Source organism: Eretmochelys imbricata, chromosome 1, assembly GCF_965152235.1.
Source record: "Eretmochelys imbricata isolate rEreImb1 chromosome 1, rEreImb1.hap1, whole genome shotgun sequence".
Lineage (NCBI taxonomy): Eukaryota > Metazoa > Chordata > Testudines > Cheloniidae > Eretmochelys > Eretmochelys imbricata.
The window spans coordinates 109,282,580-109,301,794 of record NC_135572.1 but is presented as its reverse complement, the minus strand read 5'-3'; the positions used below and the strand labels follow the sequence as shown (position 1 = coordinate 109,301,794).

Sequence of the window (19,215 nt, the reverse complement as noted above, 5' to 3'; positions counted from 1 at the left end):
AGGTCACTCAGTGTTCCCCCTTCCAGGGTTCAGTCCATCAGCAGTCGTAGGCAGTCTTCCCATTCACTGCCTCAGTTCTTTGCCATGCCCTCAGTGGCTGGTAGGGGAACCTGGGCCTGCCCTCTTCTCTGGGTTCCAGTCCACGGACCCTCAGCTCAGCAGTTTTGGGCTTCCTTTCTCTACCCTTACTGCTTCTTCACTGGACTGCTTCCTACCAGTCTTTTTCCCCTTCTCTCTGGGTGTACCAACTCCCAGAACCCTCTTCCCTCTTCCCAGGGAGTGACTGCCCTTTCTCACCCACAGCCCTTTTCTGTTGTCAACTACCTGGCTTTATAGGCCCAACCTGTTCCTGCCCAGCTGAGCCTGCTTTCAATTAGCTTCTGGCTCCTCCTCCAGCTACAGAATGTGGAGTTAACTGGCCTATCTGGCCACTTTAACCCCTGTGAGTTCTGTGTAGGATGGGCACTCTTTCACAATGACAGTATCATAGATGGCACAGTAACGGGTTGGTTTCTAGACAAGCAAACCTAAAGTCTGAATAAGTGACGATACGTGGAACTGTGTGAAAGAAAGGAAACAAATCAAAGCAAACATCAGTGCCTCAAAAACACTTTCAGAAAATGAAGGAGCAAAAATGTGTGTTTAATAAAATAGAAAAAAATAAAAATCAGCATTAGAAGAGAAGAGAGGAAATACAGAGGTAACATTGCCAAAGAAACTGAAGCAGCTGCTGAAAGAAGTGACTGTAAAATACTTTATCAACTCAACAGGATTCTAACTGGCGAGTTTACACCATCCAGAGGGCCTGTTAAGGATAAAACAGGAAAGGCCTAAACAATGGAAAAGAACAACGGGGGGGGGGGGGGGGGAGCTCTTTAAAGAGTTGCTAAACAAACTAACAATATAAGAAACTATTGATATTAACAAAGATTAAAAACCCTGAACTAGACATTGTAACATTTCACATCCCAAAGAAAGAAATAAAAAAATGCAATAAAAAAACTGCATGTGAAGACCAAGTCACTGGGGAAAGAGTGAAGACTTGTAATGATAATGCTGTCAATGAAATCACCGAACTTGTCAATAAAGTATGGGATCAGGAAAAGTCTACAAAAAAATCACTGAAAAGGCAGATTCTGGTCAAGCAAAACACTTCATGAATTCATGTAAATTTCAGTGAATCATTTCTTCTGAATTTTAAAAAGTTTTTTTTTTTTTGTATTTTGACATGAATACAAAACATTTAAATTTTGGGGACTAGACTCACAGATTTAATATTATTCACAAAACCGAAGGAGGGGAGGGCAGTGTTCCCCCTTATAACCAATAGCTTGGTGGCTAAAGTACTCAGCTGGGAGGTAGGAAACCCACATTAGAGCAGCGATTTGAACCCAGGGCTCCTCTCTCCTGAGTGAATTCCTTAATCACCACTTTTAGGTATTCTGGAATGGGTCTCTCTACATCTATCATGTTGAAGCTGTTCCACTTTGTATAAAATAGTTGAATAGTCATTTGGCCAGAAAAAGATAGTGAGACCACCCACTTGGAAGAGAGGACAAATAGGTTCCAGTCCCTGAACCAATGAATATTATTTTTTTATAAAAAGGGGGACACCTTCAACTGGAAAGACTGAGCGAGTTCCGCTCTGAATGGCCAATAGTTAGGGCACTTAGCGGGGAGACCTGATTCAAGTCCCTGTTCTAGAGCAGAGATTTGAACCTGGGTTTTCTGTATCCCAGGTGAGTGGCCTAACGACTGGGCTGTTGGGTGTAAGGCATGCGGTACCACCACCACCTCTATTTTTGTGATATTAGCCTTTCGTTTCCAAAATTTTCCAAAATGAAAACATTTGGATTGACTTGAAACAAAATATTCAACAGCTTCTGCATGGGTTAACATTAACTATAGATGAAACTTTAGGCACTCTTTAGGGTTTGAGGCACAATGCAATTTGCCTTGTGGTATTTCAACATTGGAAAACCAGAGTATTTGCTGTAGCTATATCAGGAAGCTACCTTGTTGTTGTACAACTTTAAAAAGTAGCATAAAATGGCATTTCACCCAAGCCTGGAAGGAAAAAATATGTGTTATCTAGAACAGCAATATCTATTCAAATACTACTTTGTGAGAACTCATTGCAGTCTGTAATGTCTAGGACCAGTAGTCCATGATTTTACTATTTATGGTAGAGATTATTTTTTATAAATATGCTTATGACAAATCATTGGCAAGAATATGAAACTTGCATATAAAGTCACATTTCATTCAGGTCTAGAGTCTTCATAAAAACAAACTAAAAAGTGTAAAATGTTTTTCTGCTTTTTGTCTTTGGAATATGATGAATATTTAAGCTATGACAAATCCAGACAAACCCTAAATAATGTTCAGTAATTAAGAAGGAAGGGTGTGGAGCATTTTACCAGTATTTACAGGACCTTTTAACGTTAAGTGGTTTAACACAATGTGCAGTAAACTAAAGGAAGAATTACTCAAAGCTAACAAACTCAGTAGATGATCTTGAGTGAAAATTAACACCCTTTCTTTTAACTTGTCTTCAACTGGTGCAATTTTCTTTTTCATATCACTGTCAATCAATTTTCTTTTTCGTACCACTGTCACCTTTTCCCCTCAAACTTTTCTATTGCCCATGTTCTCTAAGCTTGTCCCACTCTTCAAGGTCACTCTAGTCTATGTGAAGGGGCTCCCTGGTTCAAGTTTCTAATCAAGGATCCAAACATGGTTTAGGCCTGAACTGTTAATACATAGGTCAAAAAGAACAGCACTGTAATTATACCGTCATCCTGATTTAACTCATTATTGGAGGGTTAGGATCCTTTGCTGTGACTCTGCTGTTTTCCCCAGATGGCTAGGATAACCATATTTAGTAGGCTTGGTCGTGTTCATTTACATAGTAGGAAAAAATAATTCTCTGTGTGAAAGACCATGTCTGTGTTCTGCAGCAGGTCAGACTAGATGAGCATAATGGGGTCCCTGCTAGCCTTAAAATCTATGAAACTGTGTGACCCACTATGAGCTGGATGCTTTGCAATGTTTTGGAAGTCCAGTGCAGCCCAAAAGCCATCTTAACTGGCTACCTGAGGAATCCCCAGGTAGTGCAGAGCCAGCATAGTGGGTTTATGCCAACCTCAAATTGGCCTCTGGCAGAGAGGGCATAGCAAGAGTACCTGTATTCTTCATCAGCCACGGATAGTCAGAACAACCCCTTGGTGTGATAGTAATCCAGGTGTAATTTAGAGCAGCCATGAGGCTTTATGCTGTGCCAACTGCTGACCTAGCCAGCCCCAGGACTGGAGAGTTGCAGAAGTGATATAAAGACTCTTTCTTTACTCCCTCCCAGCAAGTCCTCTGCTAATTTTAGCTTGGCCAAACCAAAAACGCTGAGTGGAGATTTCTCTTGTATCAGTTCCTTAGAATCCTCCTGTCGGGAGGAGAAAAGATTTTGCCAATCCCCAAGCTGAGAAGGGCTGTGCCCCAAAGCACATGTGTTTTCCAAGATCTGTACAGAGCTCCTATGCATGCGTTCTGTATACCCTTAACAACAGTGTTTGTATAATTTATTATGTGCTACTTACACAATTCCATAACTGTACTTAAAGTAGCTAAATTCTAATTCTGGAGAGCATGCAGTCTAAACCAGGGGTTGGCAACCTACGTCCCTGTGGCCCGTGCCACTTCCCGCAGCTCCCATTGGCCAGGTATGGCGAACCGCGACCACTGGGAGTGCGGGGGACTGTGCCTGCAGATGGTCAACGTAAACAAAATGTCTCACAGACTGCCAGTGGATGACCCTGATGGGCCGCGTGCCGAAGGTTGCCGACCCCTGGTTTAAACATTGTAATGCTACAAAGCCTTAATTTTTTTAAATAGTGCTTGCTTTGCAAATATAAAACAATAGAAATAAGTAATTCTTTAAGTAAATTTATTCACGATAAACTATTGGAAATGAGAAGTGTAATTAAGGACAAGCAAATGAGCTTTATTTATTTTTAATCTGGAAAGATGTTTAGTACTAATCCTCCCTCTTGTGGTTAAAAAAAGAAATACAGATTCTACTAATTTGCATCTACAAATTGGGCCTGACTCTCTGCTCCATTACACCTGTTCTTTGTCAGTGTATCTCCAAGCCAGTGGTATTGCAATGATGTAAAATAGGCTTAACAAGGTGGAGAATGAAGCCCAATGACTTGAAGGTGAATATTTCAGAAATGAGGCCCGATCACATAGTATAACATACTTCTCACAATATAGTGATTTTACTGGTCTGCCACCTAAAAGTACTTAGATTAAAGATTATCAAATCACTGGAGTATTTATGGTTACGTCTACAGAACACCAAAACCCAGGGCCAAATTCTGGTCACATGTGGGTCTGAGAAGTCCATACTGAGGCCATCTTCACTTTGCAACAACCTATTGCAACTGTGTAGATTTTGCAAGATCCACACTGGGGCTGTGCAGGATTACGGTGATACATTAAATCTTCAGGATTCATAATGTAGGTTTCAAATTTTTAATAACTACATAATTCTATCGAAACCCAAAACTCATCCTCACCAAAGCCAACATTTTCCTAAAAATGGAATTAGAAGAGAGAAAAATTAGGAAAAATAATGGTCAAAGAAGTCAGATCACTTGTTCTGTGGCTTTTTAACCCTCACCTCAAAACAGCTTAATCAGTTTTGCATATAACTTTCAAGAAAAAAATGTTCTCTTGGCATGCATACAAATCTGTGATGTTTCAGGCAGATTGGTTTAGTTTCTGGGAAAGTGTGTGTGTGTGCGTGTTTGTGGGTGCAGTGAGAGAGAAAGAGAACGGCTTAGAATGGAATGACGTTAGAGTCATACTTAAGTTGGAGCTACTAACATCTCTCCATAAAACTCAAATATTTGTTTAACTTGCTAATTTTCAGCATCTACTGTGACTGTATAGGGCCAGATTTGGGAGACTTTCCTTTCCCTGGTTAGCCCTTATTCATGCCATTACCCTCACTGAAGAAAATGGGACTGACTGGCGCAAGTAAGTGCTCACCCAGGGAATAGCTGCATGACCTGGGGCATAGTAATTGCAGGCGGTAGCAGCTCTCCTGATAAAATCCAGATTGTTGCCAGGGAAAAATGAAGTGGTTGCTTGAGAAGTCATTTGAATATTGTAATCCTGTAGACCGGTGGTTTTCAGCCAGTGGTCCACGGTCCCCTAAAGAGGTCCACAGAATATATCTAAGATTTGCAAAGTGTTCTGCACATCCATTTGAAATTTTTTACAGGTCTGCGAATGAAAAAAGGTTGAAAACCACTGCTTTAGAATTATCCTTCTTGGTGATGTGAAAGAGGATTTTAAAAAAGTGTTTATTGTATGGTAGATGTAGATTTATTGTGAATTCAGGAATTAGTAGGTATGGATATTAATATCACTCCTGACCTCCAGTAAGTACTCTTTCCATCACTTTAGTAGGAGAGGCCAGACTCTTGACTTTAGCATTTAATATATTAGAATGTAGGCTTTATTCATCTAAAAGAGATGAAATTTGAGCACTCTTGGTTATCAGAACAAAAATGATCCAAATAGGAGAATTTTAACACTAACACAGGCACTTCGATATTAATAAAGTACTTATTACTCAGACAATCATATTGTAATTTTTGACAAAAGCCACCAAAGCCAGAGAAATTCCAAGATTTGTGGCTCGATCTCATGTGGTCACTGAACAGAAGAATATCATGCGGGAACCAGGGAGTTGGGGCAGCAAAACAATGGTGAATTGGAGAAGCCTGGGTAAAAACATGGTGGGGAGTGAAACACACCTGGTTCATATTCATTTGTCAATTTATTCTAATCTATCAGTAGATTATGAATGGTCCCATTACAAAATAGCCAAATGCAAGACACAGAAGCATGGAATTAAAAGTAGGGATAGGGAAGGGTGAGAGACAATAGTAAATAACAGAAAGGCAACTGGTGAATTCCCCACTTTCCCAGGGGTAGGGGAGGCAGGCTTTGGCCACGGGGCTTCGAGCTCTGTCCACTTGGTGGCAGGCTCTGGTTCCAGGCTCCAGCTCCAGGCTCACCACCCCTGCCATTGTCCCTGGGCACCACTGCCTCCCTGTTCACCTCCCCATCCAGGGCTTGATTTGTCCCAGGGCTTGCTGGGGCTGAGTAAGTCTGCTGTGAAAAGTGGTGTTAACAAATATGCCAATATCACTTTTCACAGCAGAAGACTTACCAGCTAGCAAGTCTTAGAGGGAAAAGGAGTGCAACCAAAAAAGCAAAAGAAACAACAACAAAAAGACAACATGCAAAGCACCTTATTTGTGTTTCTGTTCTGTTTAGGTCCAGTAAAGAATAGAGACAACAGTAAATTATTTTTATTACTGAGTCTGAAAAAACCCTACATAAATAAATTACAATGATTTGGACATGTATATGTGCATGTTTATTTAATTAACTTAAGGAAAAACAATTATTTTAGGAAAAATTGCTAGTGTGGCCACCAGCAAGAGTCTGAGGCCACCAAAAATTTTGTTGTGAGAACCCCTGATGTTACTTGGGGCCTAAATTTGTCAACCTCTTTGGAATCCTCCTGGATGAAAGATGCTATGTAAATGTTGTTAAATTTAAAATCTCACATTTTTCACATACTACTTCTATTCTTTCTATTGGTCAAGTGGCATCTTATCTTTCCCCTTTCAAGGATTAATATTTTCTTTAAAAAAACTTCAAAAATATCAGACAACAGGAAAGTGATAAGTCAGAACTTGTTACAGCCACTCTGGGCAGCGGTTCTCAAATGAATTTTTGGTGTGGCTGCTCAAGTGCCACAGCAAATTTGTAATGGCTGTAGTTTTGAGAGTTAAAATATTATATTACTGACAATCTAGTCCTGTGGTTATTTGCAAGTGTCATCAATAAAAAACAAATCTTTTCAATGTAAAGAATAATAGGTACTCTTAATTTACACAGCATGTGTACAATTATCACTAACTATATCCATTTTTTAAAAAAGTTGGTTGTAACAAAAGTGTGTATAGCCACATGGTAGCCACATGACCCCCGGAAAGTCATGGTGGTTGAACATGAAGTCCCTGGTGGCTGCATGCAGCCACTGGGACCACACTTATTCTAGGGATCAGTTATAACAGGCTTTCAATTTCTTCTGTAAGGCCGGAGTTGTCAAAAATAGCCTAAAGTCCTTATGTAGGTACCTAAGAGTGGGATTTTCAAAAGCTCCTAAAGGACCTACGAGCACAAGTATGAAGTAACTGGGACTTGTGCTTCTAAGTCACTTAGGGGGTTTCAAAAATCCCACCCTTAAGTGCCCAAATCTAGATTTAAGATCCTAACTAGATCATAGGTTCCTGTTTCTGAAAATTTTGGCCTCTATCTTTGTTCCCAGTCACTTGAGTCCAAGTATCTTTTTGTCCAGTGTCTTCATCTTGAAAGGTAGGAAACATAATTTATAATCTAATGTTGATTATTTTCCACTCTCTGTACCAAATGTATTGGAGCAAAAATTTTGAAAATACTAATTGCATGTAACTGTCTTGAATAATGATCTGCAGTTGTTCCATGTGTGAAACAGTATTTCATGGCTAATTTGGAAGGGTTAGTGCCAGTGAGAAGATCGGCCTATGTGGCTATATTCTGAACATGTTTACTTCTCACTAGAGAGCTGTCAATTTGTTTTAATTTTTAATTTCTATGTTTGACAGTATTGTAAGGACACTTGATGCATTGTGCAAGAGCTAGACCACAAAGAGCAATCTCAACAGACAATTTCATGCAACCTTTAAGGAGTACCTATTTTTCAGCTGCACCACTGTAGAAGCATAGTGTTTATCACACTAGCTGAATTCATCATAATGAATTCTTCTTTTGTATTTTCCTACAAGTTACATGGAATCAGTAGAGGTGAAGATGACTAAGGGGTGTTGGTTACATCTGTTTTAATTTCTGAATCCTATGAATCAAATTTTAAGTAGGAGAAGTCAACTCAGAGTTACTTTCCAAGATTTTGCAGCTGCATAAGTTGGAACTGGAATGACTGCCCTGTGTAGCCCTTACACTCAGATTCTTGTATTCTTTGTGCATCACCACTGGAGATCTGAATTCTTCAAAAATAACTGGGACAACAGCAGTTTACTGATGCTCGCCAGCTTCCGTAGTGGGGATGTTTATTTGTGTGGGGATGTTTATTTGTGTCAGTTTTTCTTGCTCCAGTTCCCAGGATAAATTTAATATCAGTTACTAGATGTTGGTCCCACTGAGGCCAAGGTTCTATTAAACCAGAGTGAATGTATTGGCATCTTCTGTAATCAAATGAGTAGGGGAAGGAGACTGGAAGCCAAGACACCTGGTTTCCATTCCTGACTCTGCCATTGACTCACTGGGGACTAGATTGTCCCAGCCTTCCTGTGGCCGCACAGGGGAATAAGGCTCCCTTAATAGTCTGCTTGATCCTGGTCAGATTTTGATTCCAGCCATGGTGGGGAGAGGGGGAAAAATAGGAGAGGAAGCTACTCTGCAAGAAAGTGGGCAGGCAAGAGACAGAGAGAGCCAAGAGCCCCAGCCCCTCTCCTCCTATCTGCCTGCTAGATTAACCAGCCAGGCAGAGAGCAGGCAAAAACTTGCTCCCAAAAGAAAGGTAAAGTAACTTATTCCCATGCTCCGTGAGCGGGGGGATCAGAGGAGAAACTGGGATTGAAATTCTCTTCTTCTCAACACAGCTTAGGGTTGCCAACTTTCTCATTGCAGAAAACCGAACATCCTTACCCTATCCCTTCCCTGCCCCCACCCTGAGGCCACGCCCCTTCTCAGAAGCCCCACCCCTGCTTACTCCATCTCCCCTTTCTCTGTGGCTTGCTCTCCCCCACCCTCACTCATTTTCACTTGACTGGGGCAGGGTGATTGGGTGTGGGAGGGGGTGAGGACTCCAGCTGGAGGTGCAGGCTCTAGGTTGGGGCCAGGGATGAGGGGTTTGGGGTGTGGGAGGAGGCTTAGGGCAGGGGCAGAGGGTTGGGGTCTGGAGGGGGTGAGGGCTCCAGTTGGGAGTGGCAACTCTGGGGTGGGGTCAGGGATGAGGGGTTTGGGGTACAGGAGGGGTCTCAGGGCTGGGGCAGGGGGTTGGGGTGCAGGAGGGGGTGAGGGCTCTGACTGGGGGCACAGGCTCTGGTGTGGGGTCAGGGATGAGGAGTTTGGGGTGCAGGAGTGGACTCCGGGCTGAGGGGTTTGGAGTGTGACAGGGATGGGGTGCTCTGGGTTCCCAGCCAATGGGAGCTGCAGAGCTGGCTCTTGGGATGGGGCCAGCGCATGGAGTCTCCCTGGCCGCTCCTGTGCTTAGGGGCCACAGGGGCATGCTGGCCTCTTCCGGGAGCCATGTGGAGCCACGGCAGGCAGGGAGCCTGCCTTAGCCCCACTGCGCCCCTGAGCAGACTTTTAATGGCCCAGTCAGCGTCCCTTTTCGACCAGGCGTTCTGTTCGAAAACCAGACGCCTGGCAACCCTAATACAGCTACATGCTGCCCCTTACTCCAGGCAGATGGCGAAATAACAAATAGCTCTGTGTGAGCTAGAGCAAATTACTTAGGGTCTGATTTTCATTTACTGTAAGGTCCCATTTAAACCGCTCTGGCAGCATGAAGAGACTTTGGCCTTAAACTGAGTTATTTACATCTACTTTGAGGCCTCTTTACGTTGCCAGCACATGTAGATGAGAATCAGGCCCATAATCGTTCAGTGCTTCAATTTTACCCATATGTAGAATGAGTGAAATAATATTTTCCCGTCTCACAAGGGTGTTACGATGCCCTCAGTTTGTAAAATGCTTTGAGATCCTCGAATGAAAATCATTAGTTACATTACGTACATCCACTGAAGGTCATTTTTTCCCTTCACTTGCACATGTTGTACTTTCCTGGAGCAGTGGACAACTGTGTTGATATCTGTTTTAGTGTCTTCTGTGTCCCTAATTCGTCTCCCAGCAGGTCACAGGAGCAAGTGTCCAGGATTCATTGTAAAATCCTGCTTGTAAATGAGGTAACATCTGTTCTTTGTAGATGTACTTGCTACTGCAGTGCAACAAGCCAGCCAAAACATGGGGTTTTTGTACCTCAGTAATCCATTTAGCATTTCTGATATACTCCAGATTTTAGAATAATTACATCCACATTTAGTCAGATGCCTCTTCCTGGATCCTGGTATATTCTTCCTTAAAATGTTTTTTTAAATCAATTGTATAGTTAGAATTTTATACCTTTTTTACTTTAGATTCAGAAATGTGTTTCTTAATTACTTTGTGTTTTCTTTTGTTGTGGTCTTTTACATTGCCTGGGAGTTTAGTATTCTTAAGCAAACATGCTGGGATCAACGTGATGTGTAGTAGTAGTCATGCCATTTAAGCAACAGAAAAAATATTTTTGACAAAAATTAGTTTTTTGACTAAATTAATTTGAGGGGGGAACAGTGCTGTCTTTCCATGGAAAAGTATTATTTTGTCAAAAAACCAAAATATTTGCCCCAAACCCCAAATATTTCAATTTGGAAATGCTGAGGTGGAGTCTCATGTCCCATGATAAACCATGGTCAGAGACTCCCATAATGCAGTGCCTTGCCTCTCTAAGGTGGGAGAGACACTAATGCAGCATGGGAGATTTAGTCCAACCAGGGAACCCAGTCCATAGAGGCCAATGAGAGCGTAAGGCCCCCAAACTAATACTCCCAGGAGGCACAGTGGGAGCATTGCCAAATTATATTTTGGTGTTCAGACAAAAATTTTCTGCATTTAAATGTATGCCAAAAAATTCAAATTTTCTTCAGGAGTAAACCCCATTTTGATCATTTCTTGGCAGTGTGTTGGGGGATTGCCCCACCTCCTTTTGAGTGATTTCCCCCCAGTGCTGCATGGAGGTAGTATGCCTGTGACTATGTGAGGCCCCACTTCCACCAGCACCCCCTGGAGGTAGAAATGTGCGTGGCAGATGCCTCTGGAGGCTTTAGGATGCCACTTCCCCAGAGACATGTGGGCTTGGGGAAGAAAGGAAATTCCAAGAAGGAGCCAGTCTAGAGAAAACCAAGCCAGCAGGAGCAGACACAAAAGGAGACTTAGCAGAGACGCTTAGGCACTGATGGAACCATCAGGCAGCTTTTTACCATTTTTACTCAGGAGATTCTCTGCTGACTGGCTGTTTGCTTCAGCCCACTCCTGCCCCTTCCCTCACATTCCTTTCACCTCAGCCTCACTCCACATGCCTTTATATGCCCCTCTTTCTTTCTCTGTCCCTTCCTCCCTCCCTCTTCTCCCCTGCCCTGTCCCCCCTTGTACTCCCTTTTCTAAGTCCCCTCTCCTTTCCTTTGTCTTTTCGTCTAGCTAATGCCATCCTAACAAAACCCACACCCAAATAATTAAAAAAACCCAAACTCCACCCCACAAAAAAACAAAACAGTACAACTCACATGATATCAGTCAATCATCACTCAGCTCATGCTGCTTGTGTTATTTCCTTTCCTATTGCTGAACTCTTGAAGCCTGGGACTGTCTTTTTAAATTTCTGAGTACAGTGTCTAGCATATTAAAGCCACATTCTCAACCTCTAGGTGCTACTGTAATAAAACTAAAAAATAATAATCCTTGTTCAGTGCATGCAAAATTCTTGCTGGTTTCATATGGAGCTCTAAGTTAGCGAGCATTAAGTAGCTACAAGATTAATGCATAATGTGCAATAGAGTTCGTTTTCTGACTGCTAATAAAAGAATTATCTGATTTAAATAAATATGGATATCTATAGGAGAAGGATACTTTTCAGCATGAAGATCTTGAAAATCACCCTTTTGGCCCAGAGAGCAGGAAAGAAGACTCTGATAGATGGTGCAGTCTGTTCACTGAGCCACCTGGGAAGGAATTTTACCCCAAACTTCTCCTAGGGCACTTGGGCTCAAAGCTATATATAACTGGCAGAGTCTTACCTCATGAAAGGTGCTGGAATGAACAAGAGGAGTCAGAATGGTAGTTCATAATGCAGCCTTCCCCATTTGCCACTTGTCACCTTATATTTACAGTTCAGAGGTATGTCATTTGCTACTAGACTTATTGGCAGCTGTGTAGGAGTGCAGCTACTCCTAAAAAGATCATAATGGAAGAAAAGTTGCAGAGGGGCTGTGCAGCACCCATGGTGGATAGTCATGCCTGTGGTACCATGAGTCATCATGTAGAACTTTGCTCAGGAAGACTGAAACAAATGTGTTTTCTTGTTTAAAATACACAAATTACTCTTCTATCTGTGTGCCTCTGCCTCCTTTGTTCTCCCCTTCCTTGAAACATGTTTCTATACACATTAACATCAATTTTATAGCTGTTAGATTTCTCTATTAAATACCAAACTCAGATGTTTTAACTCCACCTAGATATAATCTGTAATCTACTATCTATTGGCAGCTGTCTCAGTTTTACCAGGGATAGTATACTATTGTATGTAGTGTTGTTGTAGCTGTGTCGGTCCCAGGATATTAGAGAGACAAGGTGAGTGAAGTTGGTCCCATAAAAGACATTACCTCACCAACTTTGTCTCTGGGAATATTGGTAGTTTGAAGCAGCAGAACCAGTTTTACTAAGGTTGAAGTGTTCTTTTTCTTTACAGGGTGAAAGAGGTTTGCCTGGACTACAAGGTGTAATTGGGTTTCCTGGAATGCAAGGACCCGAAGGTCCACCTGGGCCATCAGGAATTAAGGTAGGGTGCATTTAATACTTAAATGGGAAGATTTCCCCAAATCCTTGTCACTGTGAAAGACCAATATATTCCATTTTTCTTACAGGGTGATACTGGAGAACCAGGGCTACCAGGAACAAAAGGAACAAGGGTGAGTATCTGCTTACATTTAGTTTTAATAATTTTGAAGAATGTAGGTTAAGATTTTTAAGTCTTAATGGTTAGCTTAATTTTTCCAGATATGTTTGCTCTTTGCCAAGTGCAAGATAATGTCAGCCCCCTCTTTAAGTTAGTCAATGGCTGCCTGTTAATTTCAAAATTCTTGCTCTTGCCTTCAAGGGTCTGCAGCATGCTGCCCCTGCCTATGTCCTCTTACATTACCTACCTGGTCCTTATTACTCTACCAATTATACTGGTCTTGACAGTCTTCATGTTTCCCTCTCTTCCAAAGGTTGCCTTTTCCCATGCTCTGTTATACTTGGAAACCCCTCCTTAAGCTTGTTCACCAAGTCACCTCTCTCACCTACTTTAAAAGTCTCCTTAAAAAAAATCACTTCTGCTGTCTCTCCTATAGGAAGTGAGCAGGGAGGACAGGATACACACACTTACACACAAGTTAACAGAAACATTAATATATGTGTATGGCAGGGGGCTCAATCCTGCAACCATTAAAGTCAAAGGCAAAATATCCATTGACTTCAGTAGTGCTGGACCAGGCCCTTTCTGAGTATCGCTGTGATCTTATTGATGTCACTCTCTTGTGCTTCTTCTTCCTTTCCTAAGCTGTGCATTTGACCCTTTCATCTATCATGTTCCTTTTAGCTTGTGTACTTGCCAGGGCATTGGCCATGTCTTTATTCGTTTTGTGAGGTGCCTAGCTCTTTTGGGGCACTCTAAATTAAGGATATAATAATCATGAAAGAGAACTTGAATATGTTGTATTTCCTGTGACATTTTTTATACCCACGGCTTTCTTGCACATAGTCTCAGATAGGCTTACCGACTATGGCTCTTTAGTGCCCTCTCATGGTTAGACCATATAGAACTTGAGTCAGCTATAGCCTTTGAGTTAATAGCTGTAGCTTTCAGGCACTAGCAGCTTACACTGTTAGACTCAAAGGTCTTAAAGTCAACCCCACTGTTAATGATAGACACGGCCAGGGGCACTGTGTTGGCTAATTTGGGTGAACATATACCAACTGTACATGTGGTCACCACTTGCAGTACCAGTAGACTGAGCATTTAATAATGCTACAAGTTTTGGAATGAAATTACTTACCCCAAGCTAAAACAACTACATTTGTCTTTCCTGCTCCCCAACACCCACATTAGAAATCACTGGAAGACTAAACAAAAAGGAGATTGCTGTAGATTTCATATTATGAATTACAGTGGCAAATGTACGAAATATCTACTCCTTAGCAGCATTGACTGTGCATTTCAGTTCTGATCTAATTCCCATTGAACACAATGGAAATGGAGCTGATCAAGGATTTTTCAACATGTTTTGGAAAAAAATCAAAACTTTTGTGGATTTGTTTTTAGTATTATTTTTCACCTTGCCTATAGAGCAGTGATGGGCAACCTGCGGCCAATCAAAGTAATCTGATTGTGGCCTGTGATACATTTTGCTGACGTTGACGGTCCGCAGGCATGGCCCCCCCGCAACTCCCAGTGGCCGCAGTTCGCTGTTCCCGGCCAGTGGGAGCTGCAGAAAGCAATGGGCCATAGGGACGTGCTGGCTGCCTCTTCCTGCAGCTCCCATTGGCAGGGAACGGCGAACTGTGGCCACTGAGAGCTGTAGGAAGCCATGCCTGCGGACAGTCAATGTCAGCAAAATGTATCGTGGCCTACAGTCAGATTACCCTGATGGGCTGCATGTGGCCTGCGGGCTGCAGGTTGCTCACCATTGCTATAGAGTGATTGAAATTTTGACGGAAAGTCTTTGCAAAAAAATTTTCATGGAAAATTTTCCAGATATTTTGATCAGCTCTAAAATGGCCATAATTAGATCAGGCCCATAATTTTATATTTTATTGGGTAATTTGGATGTCTTCGCTTTATAGTTTTTAATATATGTTCATTAATTACAGGGCCCACCAGGTTCATCAGGATATCCAGGAAACCCAGGTCTTCCTGTATGTATGAAGCATACATTTATTTACAAAGAACCCCACGGTTTTACTAGTGACATCAGGTGAGGATTAATACAGCATTTATTACTTTTCTTCTTTCTCCTATTGGTAGGGCATCCCTGGACAAGATGGCCCACCAGGTCCACCTGGTATCCCAGGTTGCAATGGCACAAAGGTGACATTTACATTTTTAACAATTTCCTTGTACATATTTTTTTTTAAATATGAATGTGTTTCCTAAACAAAGTCAATTTCTCTGTTCTCTTTAGGGTGAAATAGGCCCTGTTGGTCCTCCAGGTTTACCTGGATTGGATGGGAGAATAGTAAGTAAACATTTTGATCCATAATTCTTTCTTTCCACTCTGATTCTTGACATTTTAAATGTTATTAAAAATTGTATAATATTGATAATCTGTATGAGAAAAAATAATACATTTTAAGTATTTATTTTCCAGGGACCTCCAGGATCTCCTGGAATTAAGGTATGTTTGTCTTTAAAATCGAATGCATTCATATATTGCTTTTAGAAGTTAAAAATCAGATGACCTATGCACATCAAAATTAGCAGCCCTTACTTAGGTATTGATGTGGCAAAGATGTACATACATGCTTGACTTTGTATGCTGTGAGGTAGTCCCATTAGCTGCCATGGGACTTCTCATAGTGCATAAAGTTTAAGCACTTGCATGAATCTTTGCAGGATCAGGGCCTAAAAGAAAATAGTACCCACTGTTAAGTAGGTGTCTTATGCCCACTCCCTGATGTATAAAGACTTAAATTCATTTTTAAGATTCAGCCATATATTTATTTTGACGTTACCAGATTTGAGAGAACTCCAACATTTCAGCTTTCCAGTCAATTTTCCACAAAGACTCTCCTTGGAAAACAGCCAAAAACATGACCAAGATCTTATGTTCGTTAAACAAATAGTTGAAATTTAATTTATAAAAACTAACTTTCTATGTAATGAAATGTATATTACTTTGTCTTTCTAAGGAATGAAATGCTGTGACTATGAAAGGGTTTGACACATGAATATAAAATTAATGGATATAATTTGAAACTTCAATTTGCATATAAATCATAAGTGTAATCACAGTTTTGGTGTGAAAAGACTTTTAGTCATAAAAAAAAACCTTGCCTCTTTCTCTCATATGGGAGGAAATGACTCATGGTAAAATAACGTTGATTCTTTAATGATTCTTTTCTATACATGTGTGCATACATAAACAACTTTTAGAAACAACATAACTGAATCACAAAGGGCTGTGATTTGTTCAGAATTTATGAAAATGGCATCATGTGATACCAACTATGAAGCAAAGATGTGAATAACTTAATTTACAAGTAATTTGGATAAATATTATTGCCTTATTTTAGGTATAAGTTATTGTCGCGAGGGAAAATCTCACGTTTTTTGCAGGCCATTAAATTTTGGAGTTATGATTTACTTCAAGGAAAATTCTGCATTTATTCTATGCTGCTAGGGTTCCCTTGACCACTTTATATAGGATTTTGGCACACTATGGCTAAATTTAGAGCTGGTGCAAACAGGTGTGATTTAAGTTAGTGGACGAGCAGTTGAGGAACTCTTCAACCCCATGTGATTAGATCAAGTCAAGTATCACAAGAGACCACCCTTGATTAACCAGGAGATCTTCAATTATCTGGAACATAAAAAAGAGTCCAACAAAAAGTAGAAATTATGTCAAATTACAACAGAAGAATATAAACAAATAACACAAGTAAGTAGAGACAAAATCAGAAAGGCAAAGGCACAAAACGAGCTTAAACTAGCTAGAGACATAAAGGATAACAAGAAAATATTCTACAAATACATTAGAAGCAAGAGGAAGACCAAGGACAGGGTAAACAAAAACAGTGGGGGGAACAAAAACAGAAAATGTGGAAATGGCCAAAGAGCTAAATGACTTTTTTGTTTCAGTTTTCACAAAAAGTTTAGTAGCAATTTAATCATCTAATTTAATGAATGCCAGTGAAAATGAGTTAGGATCAGAGACCAAAATAGGAAAAGAATAAGGTAAAAATTACTTAGAAAAGTTAGAAGTGTTCAAGTCACCAGGGCCTGATGAAATACATCCTAGAATACTCAAGGAGCTGACAGAGGAGATATCTGAGCCATTAGCGATTTGAAAAAGTCATGGAAGATGGGAGTGATTCTGGAGGACTGGAAAATAGCAAATACTGTGCTCATCTATAAAAAGGGGAATAAGGACAACCCGGGGAATTACAAACTAGTCATCTTAACTTTAGTAATGGGAAAGATAAAGGAGCAAATAATTCAACAATCAATTTACAGACACCTAGAAGATAATAACGTGAGGTGATAAGTAACAGTGAGCATGGATGTATCAAGAACGAATTGTGTCAAACCAACCTCATAACTTTCTTTGACATGGTAACAAGCCTTGTGGATGTGGGGGAAGTGGTAGACATGGTATATCTTGACTTTAATAAGGCTTTTGATCCTATCTCGCATGACCTTCTTATAAACAAAATAGGGAAATAAAACCTAGATGGAACTATTATAAAGTGGGTGAACAACTGGTTGGAAACCTAGTCCCAGAGAGTAGTTATCAGTGGTTCACAATCAAGCTGGAAGGGCATATCAAGTGGGGTCCTGCAGGGATCAGTCTTGGGTCCGGTTCTCTTCAATATCTTCATTGATGATTTAGATAATGGCATAGAGAGTACACTTGTAAAGTTTGCTGACGATGCCAAGCTGGGAGAGGTTACAAATTGCTTTTGAGGTTAAGATTGAAATTCAAAATGATCTGGACAAATTGGAGATATGGTCTGTACTAAATAGGATGAAATTCAATAAGGACATATTCAAAGTACTCCTCTTAGGAAAGAACAATCAGTTGCACACATACAAAATGGGAAATGACTGCTTAAGAAGGAATACAGTGGAAAGGGATCTGGGGGTCATAGAGGATTACAAGCTAAATATGTGTCAACAGTGTAACACTGTTGCAAAAAAAGCAAACATAATTGTAAGCAAGACATGAGAAGTAATTCTTCTGCTCTACTCTGCGCTGATTAGGCCTCAACTGGAGGATTGTGTCCAGTTCTAGGTGCCACATTTCAGGAAAGATGTGGACAAATTGGAGAAAGTCCAAGAAGAGCAACAAAAATGATTAAAGTAGTAGAAAATATGACCTATGAGGGAAGATTGAAAAACTTGGGTTTGTTTAGTCTGGAGAAGAGAAGACTGAAGAGGGATGTGATAACAGGTTTCAAGTACATAAAAGGTTATTACAAGGAGGATAGGGCAAGAAGCAATGGGCTTAAATTGCAAGCTCGGTTTTGGTTGGACATTAGGAAAAACTTCCTGACTGTCAGGATGGTTAAGCACTGGAATAAATTGCCTAGGGAGGTTGTGGAATCTCCATCATTGGAGATTTTTAAGAGCAGGTTAGACAAACACCTGTCAGGGATGGTCTAGATAATACTTACTTTAGTGCGGGGACTGGACTAGAGGACTTCTGCAGGTCCCTTCCAGTCCTACAATTCTATGATTCCAAGTAGTTGATTTGAAATCAAGTAAGGTACTACTCAATATGAATAATGGTGGCAAAACTGAGCCCATGTATGGGAAGGGTGGATATAAGTTCATCATATGGTCAGATTTTGCCACCTTTACTTATATTGAGTAGTACCCTGCTCTGTAGGAAGTTCCACTGTTTTCATTGGTATTGTAGAATCTGGAATGTAATGAAAAAACGTACTAGAATGTAAATCCTTCTTGAATCATGGAGGTCTATGGACTCAGCACAACTGGTATGGTTCAACAGGACAGGATGGGAGCAGGATTCAGAGAGCCCATGCAGGCTGTACCTTCCCATCTCTACATGCCACAGAGCACGGCTTCATGTTAGCTCTCAGTGCATCACTCTGCAGGGAGGTTTTGGAGAAAATGTAGGTTGAGGGAGGGGCAGGTCTGGAGTATGTGTGACTATGTTGATTCACCATCTACTGCTCCCACATAGAAGTCAGGTGCTGTGGTCATGGGGACTATTGCAGTCTCAAGGTTGTATAAATGGCCAGAGATCACAGTCTAGGAAGGAGGGTCCCTTGTCTGTAAAACCTCCAAATGTTTCCAACACACAGGCCAGATACTCAGATTGAAAAGACTTAAATTTAATGGGCAACTAGGGGGATTTTCCCACCAATAAGTGGAAAGTAAGGGGAAAAGTTAAGATTGGTACTGGAATCTTTACTGAGTATTTCAAGGGTACCTGACACTGAAGGGCTTTAAAAACTACAACAGCTTCCTTGTGGTATGTTTAAAACAACTCAAACAAGTAAAATGCTGACCATTTTTGTATACTTCCCAAATGA

General features: G+C 40.9%; 1 protein-coding gene across 1 annotated transcript in view; it reads left to right on the top strand.

The window, feature by feature from the left end:
• COL4A1 (collagen type IV alpha 1 chain) overlaps positions 1-19,215 on the top strand; it is a 213,283-nt gene that overhangs the window by 95,203 nt on the left and 98,865 nt on the right. The window contains exons 3-8 of the mRNA XM_077807066.1: positions 12,647-12,736; positions 12,822-12,866; positions 14,809-14,853; positions 14,963-15,025; positions 15,120-15,173; positions 15,306-15,332. Coding sequence (XP_077663192.1) covers positions 12,647-12,736; positions 12,822-12,866; positions 14,809-14,853; positions 14,963-15,025; positions 15,120-15,173; positions 15,306-15,332 — 324 coding nt within the window. The remainder of the gene's footprint in view (positions 1-12,646; positions 12,737-12,821; positions 12,867-14,808; positions 14,854-14,962; positions 15,026-15,119; positions 15,174-15,305; positions 15,333-19,215) is intronic.